Source organism: Leptosomus discolor, chromosome 3 (assembly GCF_034619465.1).
Source record: "Leptosomus discolor isolate bLepDis1 chromosome 3, bLepDis1.hap2, whole genome shotgun sequence".
NCBI lineage: Eukaryota > Metazoa > Chordata > Aves > Leptosomiformes > Leptosomidae > Leptosomus > Leptosomus discolor.
The window spans coordinates 57311304-57327708 of NC_141393.1; the positions used below are offsets into that span (position 1 = coordinate 57311304).

General features: G+C 38.8%; 1 protein-coding gene across 1 annotated transcript; it reads right to left on the minus strand.

The window, feature by feature from the left end:
• Nucleotides 1–372: 372 nt before the first annotated feature.
• On the minus strand, nucleotides 373–16268 carry NDC1 (NDC1 transmembrane nucleoporin). Its single transcript, XM_086462518.1, has 18 exons — nucleotides 16221–16268; nucleotides 15999–16119; nucleotides 14653–14754; nucleotides 14134–14308; nucleotides 13520–13658; nucleotides 12070–12178; nucleotides 10535–10586; nucleotides 9769–9901; nucleotides 7733–7825; nucleotides 6466–6547; nucleotides 5456–5611; nucleotides 4563–4817; nucleotides 4310–4428; nucleotides 4030–4080; nucleotides 3501–3564; nucleotides 2294–2394; nucleotides 1322–1482; nucleotides 373–450 (listed from the first exon to the last, which is right to left on the minus strand). Exons 1-18 carry the CDS (start codon nucleotides 16266–16268, stop codon nucleotides 387–389), a joined length of 2025 nt encoding a protein of 674 aa, XP_086318644.1. The 3' UTR covers nucleotides 373–386.
• Nucleotides 16269–16405: the final 137 nt, after the last annotated feature.

Consider the following 16405-nt stretch of genomic DNA (forward strand, 5'->3'; position numbering starts at 1 on the left):
ATCTATGTAAATTTCTACTCAGCCCTTTAACACGAAAGGGTAGGGGAAGAATATATTGTGAAAAAACAGTGAAGGATCTGAGTAGCAAAGTAACTCTGATAATCTCAAATGTCACAGTGGTCTTACATAAAATAAAGAACTGACACTTTCTCATTTGTAGGTGCTATTAAAAGAAGGCGAGATGAATTTTTAAAAAGTTTTATTATACAAAAGATGATCCAGACCCAGAAGAGCTCTTCTACAGTTCTAAGAGTTTTGTTCTGTGACTTGTACTTCCATTTGCTTTTCCAAAAAGCCAACACAAAAAGGCTCATTAGTCCCACTTTCTTCTTAAGTGTTGGGGAAAAAAAAAAAAAAAAAAAAGCAGCTGCATCAAAACGCGTTACTTATTCTTTGTATTCCAAGAATTGCTGAAGTCTTTTCTTATGTTCTGTAGACACTTGCACTGCACTAAAAACAACAAATGCAGAACATAAGGTTTTACATTAAATGTAATACACCACAAAAATAAAGCTTCATGCCAAAATTAGGTATACATTGAAATCAACACTTACACTGAAGCTAAATTTTAGAAAAAACAGCTGTATGAAAAACCTGCATTCCAAGACCAAAAAGTATATTAACCCTCAAATCTGTCAACTCTTAACCTCAGCAGCTTCCACTACTAAAAGACACTTGTCCAAAAAACTTAGCCTATTTCCTTACCATTAAACACAAACACAAGCAATTGTTTAACTTGCAAGAATGATTTAAGTAAGAAAGAAAGAAAGAATCTCTTAAAATGATCCCTCCGATATATCGAGCACTTGCAAACTGAGTGCCATTTCATCCCCACAGGGAGAGCTGGGCAGGTGCTGCAGGAAGTTTCAGCCCCACATATTCAGAGACCAATATGAAAGTCTGCCCGCTGCGACAGTAGCTGAGAAAGAGCCATCAGACAGCCAAGCAGCAACGGAATTTGATTGTTTGGACTCTTCATAGGATTTTCTCGCTACAGAACAGACGATTGTCTCTAGTTGATTTACTTTCTTTTCAACAGCCAAGATTTATTAAACGACTGGTATTCATGGCCTGCTTCTAAAGAGTTCATGAAGAGTCACTAAGAAAAATTGCCCAGAAATCTATGAATAATAAGTTTCTAAGGGGGACCATATATCTACACAAGAATCTTTTAAGGTTCCACAAATCAAAAAACAATAAAATACCATGTCAGAACAATAACCTGCAAGGATTTTTGCCTGAACTTCCCTTTTCATAGGTCCTACAGTAACATTAATTAAAACTAAATTTAGCAAGCAAGCAGTCATGAAAGAGTTCTTACTTCAAGTGTTCTCCAAAGACAGTAGTTATCCGGTATAGTGCTGTTTTCAGAGATGCTCTAAGTGCAAATCGTAGTGTTTTGTAGGACGTATCCACCAGACTTCCTGAAATCCTGGGAGGCTTGCTAGAAACATGAGGCAGTTTGAAATATCTGTCTACAACCTGATTGAGAAAAACATACATGAACTTGTTTCATCTGTTCAATTATTTCATAATGTAACTAGCAACATATTTCTGTCAATAAAGCAAAAACTGCAAGTTCAGAAATTCCACCAAGACACACAAAAATGTACTGGAGACTGAGCTCAACCTTGCATTTCCTGGCCATCAACGTGAACGTAGAACCAAGTTCTGTGAAATAAGATTCTCTGTTCAGTGCTAAGCCCAGCACACACTGCAGTAGAAATACAATTCTGTCCTGTATTATGACTTGTTTCTTTCAGAAACAAAGGTATTAGCTTTCCCCCCCGCCCCCAGTGCCTGTTCTTGGAATAGATGACTTACACTGAAGAACTTTAATAACCTCTAAATTCTTTCCAAGAATCTCCATTAAGGCAGTGTGAAATGATTATGTCAATAGGACACGCATAGACTTGGAAACAAATGTGGATTTTTTTAAAATACACGTTACACAAACTTCAGTAATTTGAGAGTCATGTCTTGGTATTAGTAGAGAAAAACCACACAGATCTTCTCTCCTGTGATTCGCAATGTCTCCAAGTGCTCCAAGTTGCACAAGGAATTGTGTACAGCCAAATAAAAGATTAAGTCCTAACTATGCATAAAATACAGTATTATAATTGCTGCAACCCTGAAATGAGGTCTTTAACTGAGCACATAGTACTTTTTTTTTTTTTTAAATTAAACATCCCATTAAAAACATGCTTTATACTTGTATATTTTAAAAAACTAACAAGGTTTCTTCTCTTCTCCTAAACTTGTACTGCAGTAAAGAAAAGTTAACAGTTTTTACCTCCTGAAGAGTCAGTAAAGTATTCAGGATAGCTGGCAGCGTAGTTTGGACAACTCCAAATTGGTCTTCAGTAAAGGAGGCTGCTACCAAATGAGACAGACCTTTAAAAAAAAGAGTTTGCTATAATTACTGATTTCTCAACTTCTGAAGCATTAATAAAGATCATGATTTTGCCTGAAGATTCTACTAGTGTGGTGCAATTCTTCAGGACTTACTGCAGCCAGAATACTGTTATCTCAGCTTTGCTTGCGTCAGGACTAAACCAGTCACTGGTTTGACAGGCGTACAACAGTTTGAGGTTGATGATAAAGCAAGAGAGATTATATATAAAAAATTTTTAAAAAGCCTTGGCTGCCTCTTTCCACTGCTCTGATCAGAGCTGTACCTGACATCAACCAAGAGCCAGGACCTATTTCGCAATTCTTCTAGCCATAAACAAACATTTCCAGATCACTTAATTTTCTTTGTTCAGCTTGTATGAGGAGAACTCTCTACTACTTTGAGGGAAACCTTGGTTTAGGTTTAAATCCCTTCTCAGTTTACTTTTTTATTGTATTTTAAAAAAACCTACAGACTAGCCCACTGCCCTTCATTAAAAACCAAACCATATCTTCTGCTTTTCTACAAACTATATGCGTGATTCCTAGCTCCTGACTCTCCACATCCCAACCTACCACGTTCAATCTGACACAGCCTGGCCTATCTGCCCATAAAACACACAACCCAGGAAAAAGATCAACTTTTGCACAGTCAAATCTAGTAAAAGATTCTATCAATGCCAATATTTGGTCATGACTTCGAAACAAACAAGAAAATCCCACTGTCATTGCTTTTTTAATTCTCTGCAGACCATTTTTTTCCATTTATTTGTTAAGTTCCTACTCGAGTGCCTCCTTCCCTCAACTCTCCGTGATTAACAGAGAAAGACTCCTCAGACCCTTCAGTCAGAAAAGCTGTTGTAAAAAGACATCATAATTCTGTTACTGGAAAAAAATGTAAAACTGATACATGGTTTCACATGGGAGAAGATCAACAGAAATCAACTTTAAGAATCTCTACAGAACATAACTAAAAGATCTCACAAGGGATCTCGAAACTAACAATTGAATTGCACCTTTATTCATGTTGAATATGCAGTCAGATCCTTTTAGTTGTTGTAGCTCCATGAGCCAACAGAGTGGATCACCTGGGAATAAAAATTGCTTACCTTCCAAAGCCCAGATGTGCATTTGGGCATCAGAGAAGACAGCTTGGATGGAGGCTTCTGGGTGCTGAGAAGAAATCAAAGCATTCTGAGTGCACTTTATAAATCACATCACCAAAATTGCAGGTTTCAGTTAAGGTGTTATACGTTTGATCGGGTCAGGTCCCTCCCCTCAAAAAAGACCTGCAAGGCTGACAGATCTCAGGGAATAACCAGAAAAATCTGATCTTTCAAGAAACTAAAATTCTTTTTGGACAAAAGCCGCTCACAGAGCTATAGCTGTAATTGAGAGTTCCAAAAAGGAAAAAAAAATAATTAGCTAGCTAGTTTCCAAGGGCTACGCAGGTATGGGATAATCCTGCTAGGAACCTTATAGTAAGTACAAAGTTGTACTTCTGGAAAACCTTAGATTAAAATAAAGGTTTTGGAACTGTTGCTATATGTGACAGGTACATAGTGCCACAGCAGAACCCATGTGCTCGCACATTTCTAGTCCGTGCTGCTCAGTCACAAAACATAAGACCATGATTACCTTGCTGAAGAAATACATTATCAGCACTCGTTTCGACAAGAAGTTTTTTATCTGAAAAGAAACAAAAGATTAAAAATATCATCTGTATTTATCTAAGGCACACACAGTTGGCCCTCCTCAACCCTACCATCTTCTCACAGTATAAAGGGACTGACAGGTGGGGGGAAGGGTTTTTGTTATGTAAGCTAATTGGAGCAGGAAGTATTCCTTCAAAAAAATAGAAAGTTCTTCCAGAAGCAGCACTGGCTGTAACCTATCTGTACTGCAACTTTTACTCTACCTGTTCTTGCTTGGTCTGGAGCCATGTGTAAATAAACCTTGGCTCTACTGCCTCCCTGCCAGCTCTTGCAGCAGAGAGCATTGGGAAGGATTCGTGGTGGGAACCATTCATTTGCAGATCTACAAGAGAAATACAGTATCATCAGAAAAACTGGTTGCTGTCACTTTAATCTTCAAGATACAGACCCCTGTTGACATGCCTACTACGCTTACGACCTCAAGGCTAAAAAACAGTGCTGTGGAAAAATCTCTACCTGAACCTGATGTCCACAGCTTTGGTCCCCTTCTCATAACACGAGGACTCTGGACTGATCCATGCCAAGGGGAGTTTACATCCAGAATCCCCATCTTGCAATTTAAAGCAGGTGAGCTGAAAGGCGAACCAGCATCAGACCCAGGCGATGTCTTTAAAGGCATTACGGACGATTTAACCAGTGAAGACATGGAGGCTCTGGGAACGATATTAGACCTCGGTGACTGGAAAGACATGTCTTCTCTCACAACGGCTCCTAATGACAAAGAACACACTGCATGAAGACAAACAGGCTAGTGCATATGAAAGAAACCCATCTGGGTTTGTTATTTGATTGCTCTTTCAACAACTTCTATATCAGAGCTTTTATTAAAGGACATTGTTTCCACCATGGTCTTGCAAAGAAGCACATGTCAACATGGGTATGGAGTGTTTTAAAAGTTCATCAGTTTAAGAGCAGCAAGCAATGAGAAAAAACTAATTTCACCATCTGAAACTAATCATAACAGCAGGTATGCAAATTACAAAGTTTGACAAGACTTAAGCTCTCCCTGTACAAAGTTCAACCACTTACTAAAACTGTAATAATTAGACTTTCTTAATTCATGCAAGTGTGGCAAAAAATACTATATTGAACATAACATCATGCAAAGTAAAGAGAGAAAACATGATTTAGTAATTTTCTAGTATTTTCTAGAATTTTCTAGTAACTCTGGGATTATTTCAACAAGAATACCTAAAATGAAATTGGAGGAGAGATTTTTTGTTAGCATTTATTTGCAGAAAACCCTGTGACTCATTTTCCCCATACAACTTAGTTGAGACTAACATACCCGTGTGATCTGTTGGTACTTTCACCCTTTACAAAACTACTATAAGCGTTTCCTCACGTACCTGGAGTCTGTGGAGGCACTTTCAGATCTCCTGCTGGCTGCTTTGCTCTCCCATTTGCTGCTGCAGCTTCCTGCTGTGCGATCAGCCTCAGGGTCAGATCACTCAGAAGACTCAAACACTCCCTTGATATCGCCGTCCAGTTGTGCGGGTGCCCACCTAGCAGTATGCACACAAAATGGAATCGCAGTGGGTATGCTCATCCTTCTGTCTATTCTGACAGAAGCTTCAAAGATTATAGCACCACTGCGTTTCTAAAAAGACACAGTGCATTTTCACTGTGGCAGTTTATTTGAACTGAGAGGAAGATGAAAACACGGACAGACTCCATCCTCCTGTCATTGGATAACTCTAAAAAGACTTTAGTGAAACCCACTAAGCAAGCAGGAAAAACAGGCAGTTCGGCCCATCAGATCTGAAATTACTAAACTCAAATGAACAAAGCACTATCAATGGCGACGGCAAACAGTTTTGAAGTAGTACAAAGCACTAGCATTCCTGATGAGGGGTAACAAAGAGTTCCTGAAGGCTTTTAAGCAGTTTTAATTGACCTTCTCTGCCATAATTTCATATCTAGCAAGAGGCTTGAATACTAATTGAAGTTATATCCATTGTTTGCTTTCACAGTTCTAGCGGTGACTCACTGTTTATGCTTGATTTCACCCCACTCACATCTCAACATTGGGCTTTCTGGGCACGCATCTGTTCGATTATTCAGTTTGGACTGTTTGACTGGTGGTGTCAAGAGGACCCTACTTTCAGTACCCAAGATCTGTGTCGACCCAAGTCGAACCACAGGCACCAGAGTGGTGTTGAGTTTAGTAGATGAAATGATATGAATATAGATAATTAAGCATTCTTTTGGAAAAGGCATCATAGGGATACCTTTACTTAGGAGGCCTTCTGGCTTATGTAGCATGCATCACAGATGAAATAACTTCTAGAAGCATTTGACTAACACTTAAAAAAAAGAAAAATAAAAATAATCAGTATGAAAAAGTTTTTATAGTTACCTGGCTGACTAAGGCTAAAGACTTCCTGTCGTCGAACAGGAGAATATTGGGAAAGCAACATCAAGTCTTGTAAGGCTAAAAACTACAAAGAAAGGAAAATGTTTTAGTGCATGTGAAGTCAAATGTATTTCCTTAAAAAAACATAGTTAGTCATACAAAAGCAATCCCTAACAAAGAATGCACGCATCCCTAGAACACTCTGGATGAGGCAGCTGAGCTAGCAGGAGCTTCAGAGAACTTTACTGCTAAGTCATTTCTTTGGAGTTAAAGAAGATCTAACACCATTTTTTATCTTGACAGCTAGCAGCTCAGACAGAAAGAACCTAAGATGCAAAAAAGTCTAAGGAAAGAACTGTTTTTGCAAGCCAGAGTTCAACCACACAGTATGCCATACAGCACCAGGCCTAAAACTGCTTTTTCATGTCATTTTTTGTAGCTAATGTCGCAAAAAAAATAAACAGATTTTTCCCACTATGCAAGACAATTATAAATGACATGCTTTAGTAATGGCTGGACTGTGCTGTGCTTGACCCCACCCATCCTTTGATAGTGCAGCAAAGCTTAAAAAAGGATTCAAATGGATTGCAGCCTATTATATCTCCAGTCTTATCAGAGATCTGTATAATCAGCAAATGTGGATTTTGCACATGCAGGAGAATATTCTTACCTTTATTTACATAATACTACTTATATGAGGTCTCCAATTTTCAAGTACAATAACCAGTAAATCCCATTAATGATTACCATAGTCAGACCAAAATTACTCTCCTTTACTCACAGTTTTTAAGTAGCTTTTTAGTATCGCCTTTTTAAAAAAGAAACCAAACTTCCAACATAAATATGGAAATATTTTTTTACTTTCAAGAGAGAACACACACATAAGAACTCAAATATAAGTAGCAGGGGCAAAGTATCAAGACAGTACAAAGACATAAACCACCTGTTTGTGACAAAGACTTGAAGTTGAAAGCGTTACAAAACCTGAACGCCACTAACTTTCTGCTTTAACATCAGTATGCACTAACATGCCACAGACAAATCTTACCTTTAACTGAGTCTGCCTTCAGCTCAAAGCACCACAGTGCCCTGAGCACCAGCAGATGTCACCACTAAACAAATTTTCACCAGTTAGTGTAACTATCATCTCCTGTTAGGAGGCAGCTTGTAAAGAACTAGCACCTCAGTTAAAATAACTGGTACCTACAAGATCTGATCGCATGCTTTGAGAAACACCTTCTCAAAGGCAACGTGGTGGGAGTTCAATTACCTTTATAATGAGTGGAGGGTTGCTGTTTAAGATTTTAGGCAGGCACTGGTCTGTCTCCTCAGCAAAAGTTGGCTGGACAGGAAAATGATGTGTCTAAATATAAACATTGGAAGCTGTGTTATACAGAGCAAAAGACAAGAAAACCTCATGAAAGACCACACCCAAGCTGTTACTTGTCAGATGAATGATGAACTACAAATCATACCCCACTGCTTCAACTCACTGTAAACTAGCCTGAAATTCCTACCAAATTCCTAAAACCAAAAAGACATTTAAAATATCATCATGATATTCATATTCTGTGTTTTAATAGAATTTCTGTTCTTGTGGCTACAACATTTAAAATGTAACTAGCAGTGCTTAAATTGTATCAAACATCGCATCTTTTTAATGCTATTTAGCGTGGACCCGTTTGGGCACAGGTTACCTGTCAGTTTTGTGTTGCTGCACTCATTTTACAAGGCATAGTTTTATTCTCCTCTGTTTCCAACTGCAAAATTGAAATTCGAGGTAGCAAGTGCTTTCAAAGTGTAATAAAGTGACTTCCTGTAGAATAAGTTTACAATTTCTTTCCTGACTTTTCAGTTAACACTACGCAAATATTTACAAACAGCTTTGGAAGATTTTTAGCCCATTAAAAAAAAAAGGTCACATGGATAAACAAATCTTTTGTTCAACAGTCAAAAGGGCAAGGTCCATTTTATACCTTCCCAGCTGGATGTTTCTTTTGTCTTCCATAGTTTTATAAGTAACACAATAATTACAGACATTGACAGAGTTCACTGGTGCTTCAACTATTATCCTTTGAAATAGGCTGTTCACACCTCAGAGCTGTCCCTGGAGCTGTCTATGGATTCTGACTCATCATTGCATCAGTTATGCTTGACTCATTGTTAATCTTTTCTCCATGCAGTCACAACTAGACCTTTTTAATTAAAGCTAACACTCCAAAAAGCACTGTATGCCATTTCATTCCATAACAATGCTTTGCAGCAATACGTTGATCCAGGATTTAAACCCCACTTTTTCTTTCCCTACTGATCTGTAGTCTACTAATGTTTAAAAAAAAATAAAAAATCAAGTTAGATGAACAATTTTTCCTCTGTAGTCCTACAAAGAAATATCTGGATTTGTCAAAGATCAACTCTTCTCCAATTCTTTGTTGGCAAGACTTTTTTTCCCCTCTCTTCAATCATGGTCTCACATTTATTCTAATACAAGTCATTACATATTTAAATTGTCTTTTTTTAGCCATATTAATTTGAAACTTTATGACTGAATGAAAAAGCACAACTGTTGTAATTCCCAAGATTGTTCGAAGTCTATTTTAATACTACAGTCTGAATTAGATGAGCATGTCACTGCTTTGGAGAAGTGTGTACTTTGATGGTTTGCTTAAACCTGAGATTTCTAGATTTTAGATTGCAGAAAATTGACAGCATTTTGTTCTCTTTCCTATTGTAAAATTGGATTGGGAGCTATACAGTTTCTGGATATTATCTTCCCATGTAACCTGTAGCTGTTTGTCACAAGTTTTCAGCTAGTCTCACACTCAAATACTAATCCTTGCATGGAAACACATGCAGAGGCTAAGCTAGTAAGCTCTGCCAGACACATACGGGCCCTGGGCTGGCTCAGCTGCCTTTACACCTAAAAAGGACAAAGACCATGGTGCAGACTCCATGAAGCACAAAGTGGTTGTTTGTTAGGGTGGCCCCAACAGCATCTGCATGGATTTAGCAAACATGAAGAGGAGAAAGGGGACACGGAAACAGGAGGAGTAAGAAGGGGAGGTGGAAATAACAAAACATTAATTTTGTAAGCAGCACGGGCTTGTCTTGCCGTAAGGAGAGAAAGGGAAGGTCAGTTCACACCCAGGCCTCTCTCGACTGTTCAGTTATCAGATATTTGCAGAGAGTGCTTTGAAAATTCATAAATTCATAGTAAGTTATTTCCTAGTAAAGCTGCTTTTCAAAAGAAAGTATTATCTGTGAAACACTGATGTTACATCTTTAGCACTGTCACTAAATACTAACCTCTGTAGCGTAGATTTTGAAAAGTAACCATGCAATGTACCAGGTAATCAGAAGAAATACGCCACATAACCAGGCATGGTAAAACAAGGAGAGATCCAATAAGCCAGTCAGAGTGTCAAGAGGATGCAATTTACTGCAGATAAAACAATCAGAAAATGTAAGTATTTTTATTATAGAAGATGTCTATAGTAAGCTGTTACAGTATCACAATTGGAAAAATAAAGTTAATTTTTTTTTCAAAAACAGTTTCTTAAAGACGTTTAAGATACCAGCTCTTTAATTCTTTAGTAACTGTGAAAAAATGTACTTATGAAAAATTAAAGAAATTAAGAAAAAAATAAACAACAATTATTACAGTTTTAGTTAATTCAGGTACGAAGACTCTAGCTTCCCTATTTTAAAACAAATGGCAGCCATATAAAAATAAAGTATTCCTTCCCACCCTACCTCCCAAAAAAAAAAACCCACAGAAAAGCAGATAAAACACATATCTGCAATGTGGAGAGATTAGCCTTTCTAATACTTTAGACTTACAGAGGTGAAGGAAACTAGAGAGAATTTCTTAATGACTATCTACAAGATGGTTGCTACAAGGGGATGTTGGTTCCTTTTGGATCCATTCCAGAAGTACTCAATGCTGCCCATGTTTTGTGTGGGGATGGCAAGGAACAGAGTCCCACTCCACCCAAAAAACCAGTTGCTAAGTGGACTTTTTCAGCGAAGGGAGCTGTCAGCGATATCGTTTTCAGCACAATGTACCACCCACCTGTCTATATGAAGATCCATTGTGGTACTTATCCATACCTTTGGGATATAACCTGGGGGATCAAAAAGAAACACTGAAACAAATATGACACTGCAAAACACACACACAATAGGTCAAAAAGAAGACAGAACGCATGTATAGACAAGACACTAGTCTTGTAACATGCGTGCACCAGGAAATAATCTGCCGGGGGGGGGGTTGTTGTTGTTCTTGTTGTTTGTTTTGTTTTGTCTTTTAAGAAACAGAAACAAGAGAATGGAAAAAGGCTTCAGGCCAGCAACTATACATTGACAGCAATCTCTCATCGCTAGCTGCTCAGTGCCGAGTTACTTGTGTTTCTTCACTAAGAAGTAATTTAATATTAATTTTCACCACAGCTCCGGCAGCAGCAAAGTGCTTTTAAAGACTTAGTGGGATCTGATACAGAACCACCATACTTCTAATTTATTCCCTGATGTAAATAAAGTGGTAATAACTCTAGCATATTTTGACATAATTTAGGAGGATAATTACAACCATAACAAACAAAAAAAATCCTGATTTTTAGAAAGTCCAGTGTAATCATCTTCATCAGCACAGGTATTTTTACAATAGTTGTAGAGACCAAACTTCATTTTCATGTGGGAGGGAGCCATACTGCCTTTTGTCTCCCAGTCTTCTTTCAAATAATATAAAGGGTACGTGAGAATAAAGCCAAAGTGCTAATCTTTAATTAAAAATAGGGAATACACAGCAATGTTACATATAGTGAAGTCATGCCCACTGCTAGCACATCAGGTTCAGCTCTACATTTCCAATACTAGGCAATGGAAGGAGCAGTCCAAGGCATGGAGATCTTTATTCATGTTAAAAATAATTTTGGAATACTTAAAGGAAAAAAGGGAATATAAATTACAAACTAAAACAACTTTTTTTTTTTTTTTTTAAACTGCATTGTGTTTTCAGAATTTTTTTGCCACAAATCAGGATGGGTATGTAAACAGTGGCCCAAAGCATCAGATTTTAAAACGTACACTTGTAAACTGCCACCTGATTAGAGTCTAGTAGCTCCTCTTACATGCAAATTATTTCACAGCTGCCTGCAACAAGGTTTCCTGCACAGAAGAGATCACCAGTGACCACAGTCTCTGTTTTGGTACAGTGACCAGACACGGACTTCAGGTTAGAAAACTGTTGTTCCCCACTCCTTTCTCCTTAGAAAACTGTCATCTTCTTATAGTGTTATCAGCTAGACAATAAATTCTTATAGAAGGTGCTAATCTCTTTGGAGAGGAGACATTTCTCACACCCTAAACAAGCTTCTGTGAGGCTGCAAGAACTGCCATCATACCACTATGGCCGTACAAACCCTCTGCCTTTTCTTACTGTTTTAGAGAGGTGTCAGATCTCTTTGTTTGTTTAAACAAATCGATGTGACTTCAGCAAGTTACCTGGAAGGCTGAAAAATAGTTTAACAGGCCTGATTGATTACAGATAAAACTTTTCAAAACACAAGAATTAAAAAAAAAGAGAGAGAGAATTTCAGGAACACTTACCAAAAAAGTAATATGTGACACAGAAGTTTCTAACAAAATACAGTGATTCCACACAACTGTGTTTAACGAGGAGAGGCAAAGATCTTCTGAAACGCAAGTACTTGTATTGCTAAAAACAAACAAACAAAAAAAAAGGACAAGTTACTTGAAAACCTGAAGTCTAGATGAATTAAAAAAATTCGTTTAAGCTACATATTCTCCAGATCTTTTTCTCCTGTTAAATCATCTCTGGTTCTCATCCCTTTTCCTACTTGTAGCAGTATGAAAATGCAGGATGGGATGAATTGACTCTATACACAGGAGAACAAACTAGTAAAATGCTGTCTAATGCAAAATAAAATCAAAAAAACAAAGAAGGCATATTTAATTTACTAGATTTCATTTAGATTAGAAGTGTTCCATTAAAATATAGGGAAAATTCAGAAAAGCATGAGTTACAGAGTCAGCAATCCTCCAAGCAGCGAAAGCAGTGTAATACTGATGCCTTTCTCCATACAAACAAATTATATGTCTTTCCAAACGTCTGGTATAACATGAAATTGAAACCAAAATGATTCAATTTTTTACTTGGCTAAGTTGTAGCAAAGAAAAAAAAGTAGGAGAATTAGCAACATTCAAATAATAGAATTTCTCAAAATACCAGAACCACAGTTATTGCCAAAAGGATTCTTGGTTTGATGATTAATTGAATGGTCATGACGTAAATGTTTTCCACCAATACAGCCAACCTTGTTTAAAGATACCTTTTGCCAAGGTTTTGGCTGGACTCTATAAATCTGGGAATCATGCAAAGTTAACGGCTGCCGTGAGGCTACAGCACCAGAAGAAATATTTTTAAGCCACACAAGCCACTCCTCACCATTTCACACTGGTACAGATTTCTGTAGAACTGCTAGAGCCACCTCCAAAGGAATTAACAGAATTTCAGTTTCCATAGCACTACACACAAACAAGCTTTAGATGCTGAGCTTTAAGCAAGATTTAATGTGCTATTCAGACTTTAAGTGAGCTGGTACCCAGATACAACTGATAATATGCTGCCTTTTTTTTTTTTTTTTTTTTTTCTTTTCCCTCACTCCTCTCAAGATTTCCAGCTTTTAGGTGATCCTTGTTGTCCGTTCCAGGAGTTAATATTCAGTTTGTGCGTATTATCTCTTTCCTGTAGTTCACTTTCTGCAACGGTCCACCTCCGCCAGCTTTTAACACGCATCAGAGGGGTGTAAATTTTATAGTCACAGCATCCCGGGTTTCTGTGTTTGTTTGAAAGGAGTTGAGCAGGAAGGAGGAAGATGAACACTACAGTATTTAAAACTAATGGGAGCATACACTATCAGTGAAAGCATGCCAAGACAGCTGCTGCTGTCACACTCAAAACCATAAACAATCAAGGCTTTTTTGATCACTGTTTTACTTTGACATGTCGTTCTGTGAAGGTGTTTAAATCTCTTACCTGTATGATTGGAAATGGCAAATAATTCATATTGTTAATAAGATACAGAAGACTGTAACTGTATCCTATGAAAGCTCCAGAAAGTAGAAAGAAGAGGTGATACTCATTTAGGCACATCCGAGGAACAGCATCATCTAGGCTAAAACAGAAAACTTAGAATTAATTCTGAGTTCAAAAAAAAATAAAGACATTCTAGCCTTAGGAAGTTCAAACCAGAAGTTTGATTTTACTTTCCTGATCAGTACATATGATGATATCTCAGTAAGTTTTTTCTAAAGTAGGAATCCCACCACCTATTTTTACAATTAACGCATGAGGATGCTTCCGGTATTTACAAAGTACATCACATTAACCAGAAGACCAAGACTTAGTTCAAGTGACAACCAATCTGTCATCATTCAAGTTTCCATTAAGAATCCTGGAAATTTAGGGGGTTTGGCCCAGTTATTTCTCTATGCATCGTAACATTTACAAAGAAGGGTATTTCTTGTCCTTTAATAAGTGTAATAAGAGTACTCAAATTTTAGTTTTCTGTTTGAAAGAAGTCATCAGTAAATGCATTTTACAGTAGCAGTTCTTTGCATAATTTCTCTTTAATACACACAAATAATTACCTTTCTGAAGGCGTGCAGGGCACAGCAAGAAACTGGAACTTCCCTTTTGTCATAATGGCAGCGCACCAAGCAACCAACATTCCCATTACAGCATGAACAACCGAATGGATAACTTGCTGAGGGTGAATAATTTTTCCTATCAGTGCTAATCGCGAGCACGGTATTGATGGCACAACTGTAAACAAAAGCCGAAAGTGAATTTTCTTATTAATAAAACCCTTCATTTAAAAGGGGGGAAAAAAAAAAGAAAAAGACATTGTCACCAAAGAACTTTTCAGTTGGAATCAGTCACTAAATGATAAAGAAATCAATGAAGCAACCCAGCTAAGAGGGTCTCAGACATGAGGTAAGCAGGAATCTGGGATAACTGACTCAAAAATAAGCTTTGCATAGTGTCTATATTAATTTAAAAGGAAACACACCAATGTTAAGCATGTCAAATGTAAATATAAATCTCTTTAAATGGTCATCTTATTTAATTCAGGTACCACAGACAGTTCAGCAATTTACATAACTCACCTGCATAAAATTCAACGTTGAAGATGCTTATTACTAGCATCACCACAGACATAAGGAGGATACAAAAGATGACATAGGAAGTATATAAATCATTGAAAGAATCTAAAACAAAAAGAATAATATTATTGCTCAGAAGATTGCAGTAACACAATGACACATTAAGTAACAGAAAAGAGCACTTAAGCAGTTAGCAATAATCTACTAAGTGCCTAAAGGGGAGTAATGTTCAATGGACTGTAAAATCTCATACAAGATCTGCCCAGCTGCACATCATTTCTGCATAAAAGCATATTTAAATTTCACAGAAACTATTTTACACCCTTATAGCTGGTTTTCTCATAAGTGAACACTTAGAATTTTGTTTTTAAAAAAATAAATCTTTCAAAGTGAATTAAACTGTGGCTCAACTAACACAGCTTTCCTTCACTTAATAAAAGCTACAGCCACACTGAAAAGGTAAGAAATTCCTCAGAGTAAATCGCTTTTCATTCTTTCTTTTGGGCTTTTCTATTTTCAAAGGGGGAAAGGAATCAAGTCTCCCTGTCCAGAGCATCTAAATGATCACAGCTATAAATCGCCAGCTTCCATCTAAACATCTCCCGATTTTCTGTGTATGCACTCGAGGGAAACTTGTTCTCACCATGCAGAGCAGCTACTTCAGGAATTTCTGTTGTGATTCAGTGCATCAAAGTTAGAGGAAACTTAAGCTCTTTATGCAAACAGCAGCTGCACAGCACAGAAAGGGGAAGCGGGTCCAAGTATTTAGAACAGACACCCAAGTCACTTAACCTAATTTTTTCTCTGAAGGACATACTTACATGAGCTCATAACAGTTATTTCTACCTAGGGAGGATTACGGCTGTTATGGTTATAAGTAACACAGAAACTTACATTTCAAAGCCTAAAGACGATTCAGAAACACACAAAGCAGGAAGGTAACACAATGCCAGAGTCCGTTCCCATTATCTGAGACTGGACCCAAAACAACAGATAGGGAGGAGAAAAAAAAAATGGCAAATCCAACCACGTGACTGTAAAAATATAAAAACATCAACGGGCACCTTGTCGAGCATTGCAGCAAAAACGAATTAATTTTATAAACGGATTTTAAATATTACTATCGGGTCCCTTTCCGTGACAAAGCGCCTGAACAACCGCTGCTGTGCTCACGAGCAGACTCAGAAGCACGGGCCCAGGCCCACCTGTGCTCTGCCGGCACAGACACACGCCTCCTCCCCCTCCCAGAGCCCCCCGGCAGGCGGCTCCCAGGCTTCCCTCCTCCCCACAGCCGCGGCTGCGGCTCTCCGCCCCGACCGCCGCCCCGGGACGGGGGGGACAGCACCTACTCGAGATCCAGCGCACCGGGTGGAAGGGGTCGAGGCCGCTGAGGACGACGAAGGCGGCGGTACAGACGGGCAGCAGCAGCACGGTCCAGGCGACGGCGGCCGCCACCCTCCAGCCCAGCACCTAAGGGAAGCAGAGCGTGAGGGGCCACGGGGAACCAGGGACCGGCGGGAACCGGGAATGGGCAGGAACCGGGGATGGGCCCCATCAGGCCCCACGCTCACCTGGCGGAGCAGTGCCCGCTGCCGGCCCGCCCCCACCTCCGCCTCCATGGCCGCAGCCCGGCCACCCACCGGCCCGGCCCGCCGTTCAAAGTCTCCGCCGTTCAACGGCCACCCCTGCCGGCCACACGCCACTTCCGCCTCACGCCGGGAGGAGTGACGGTCAGCAGCCAATGGGGAGGCGCGCA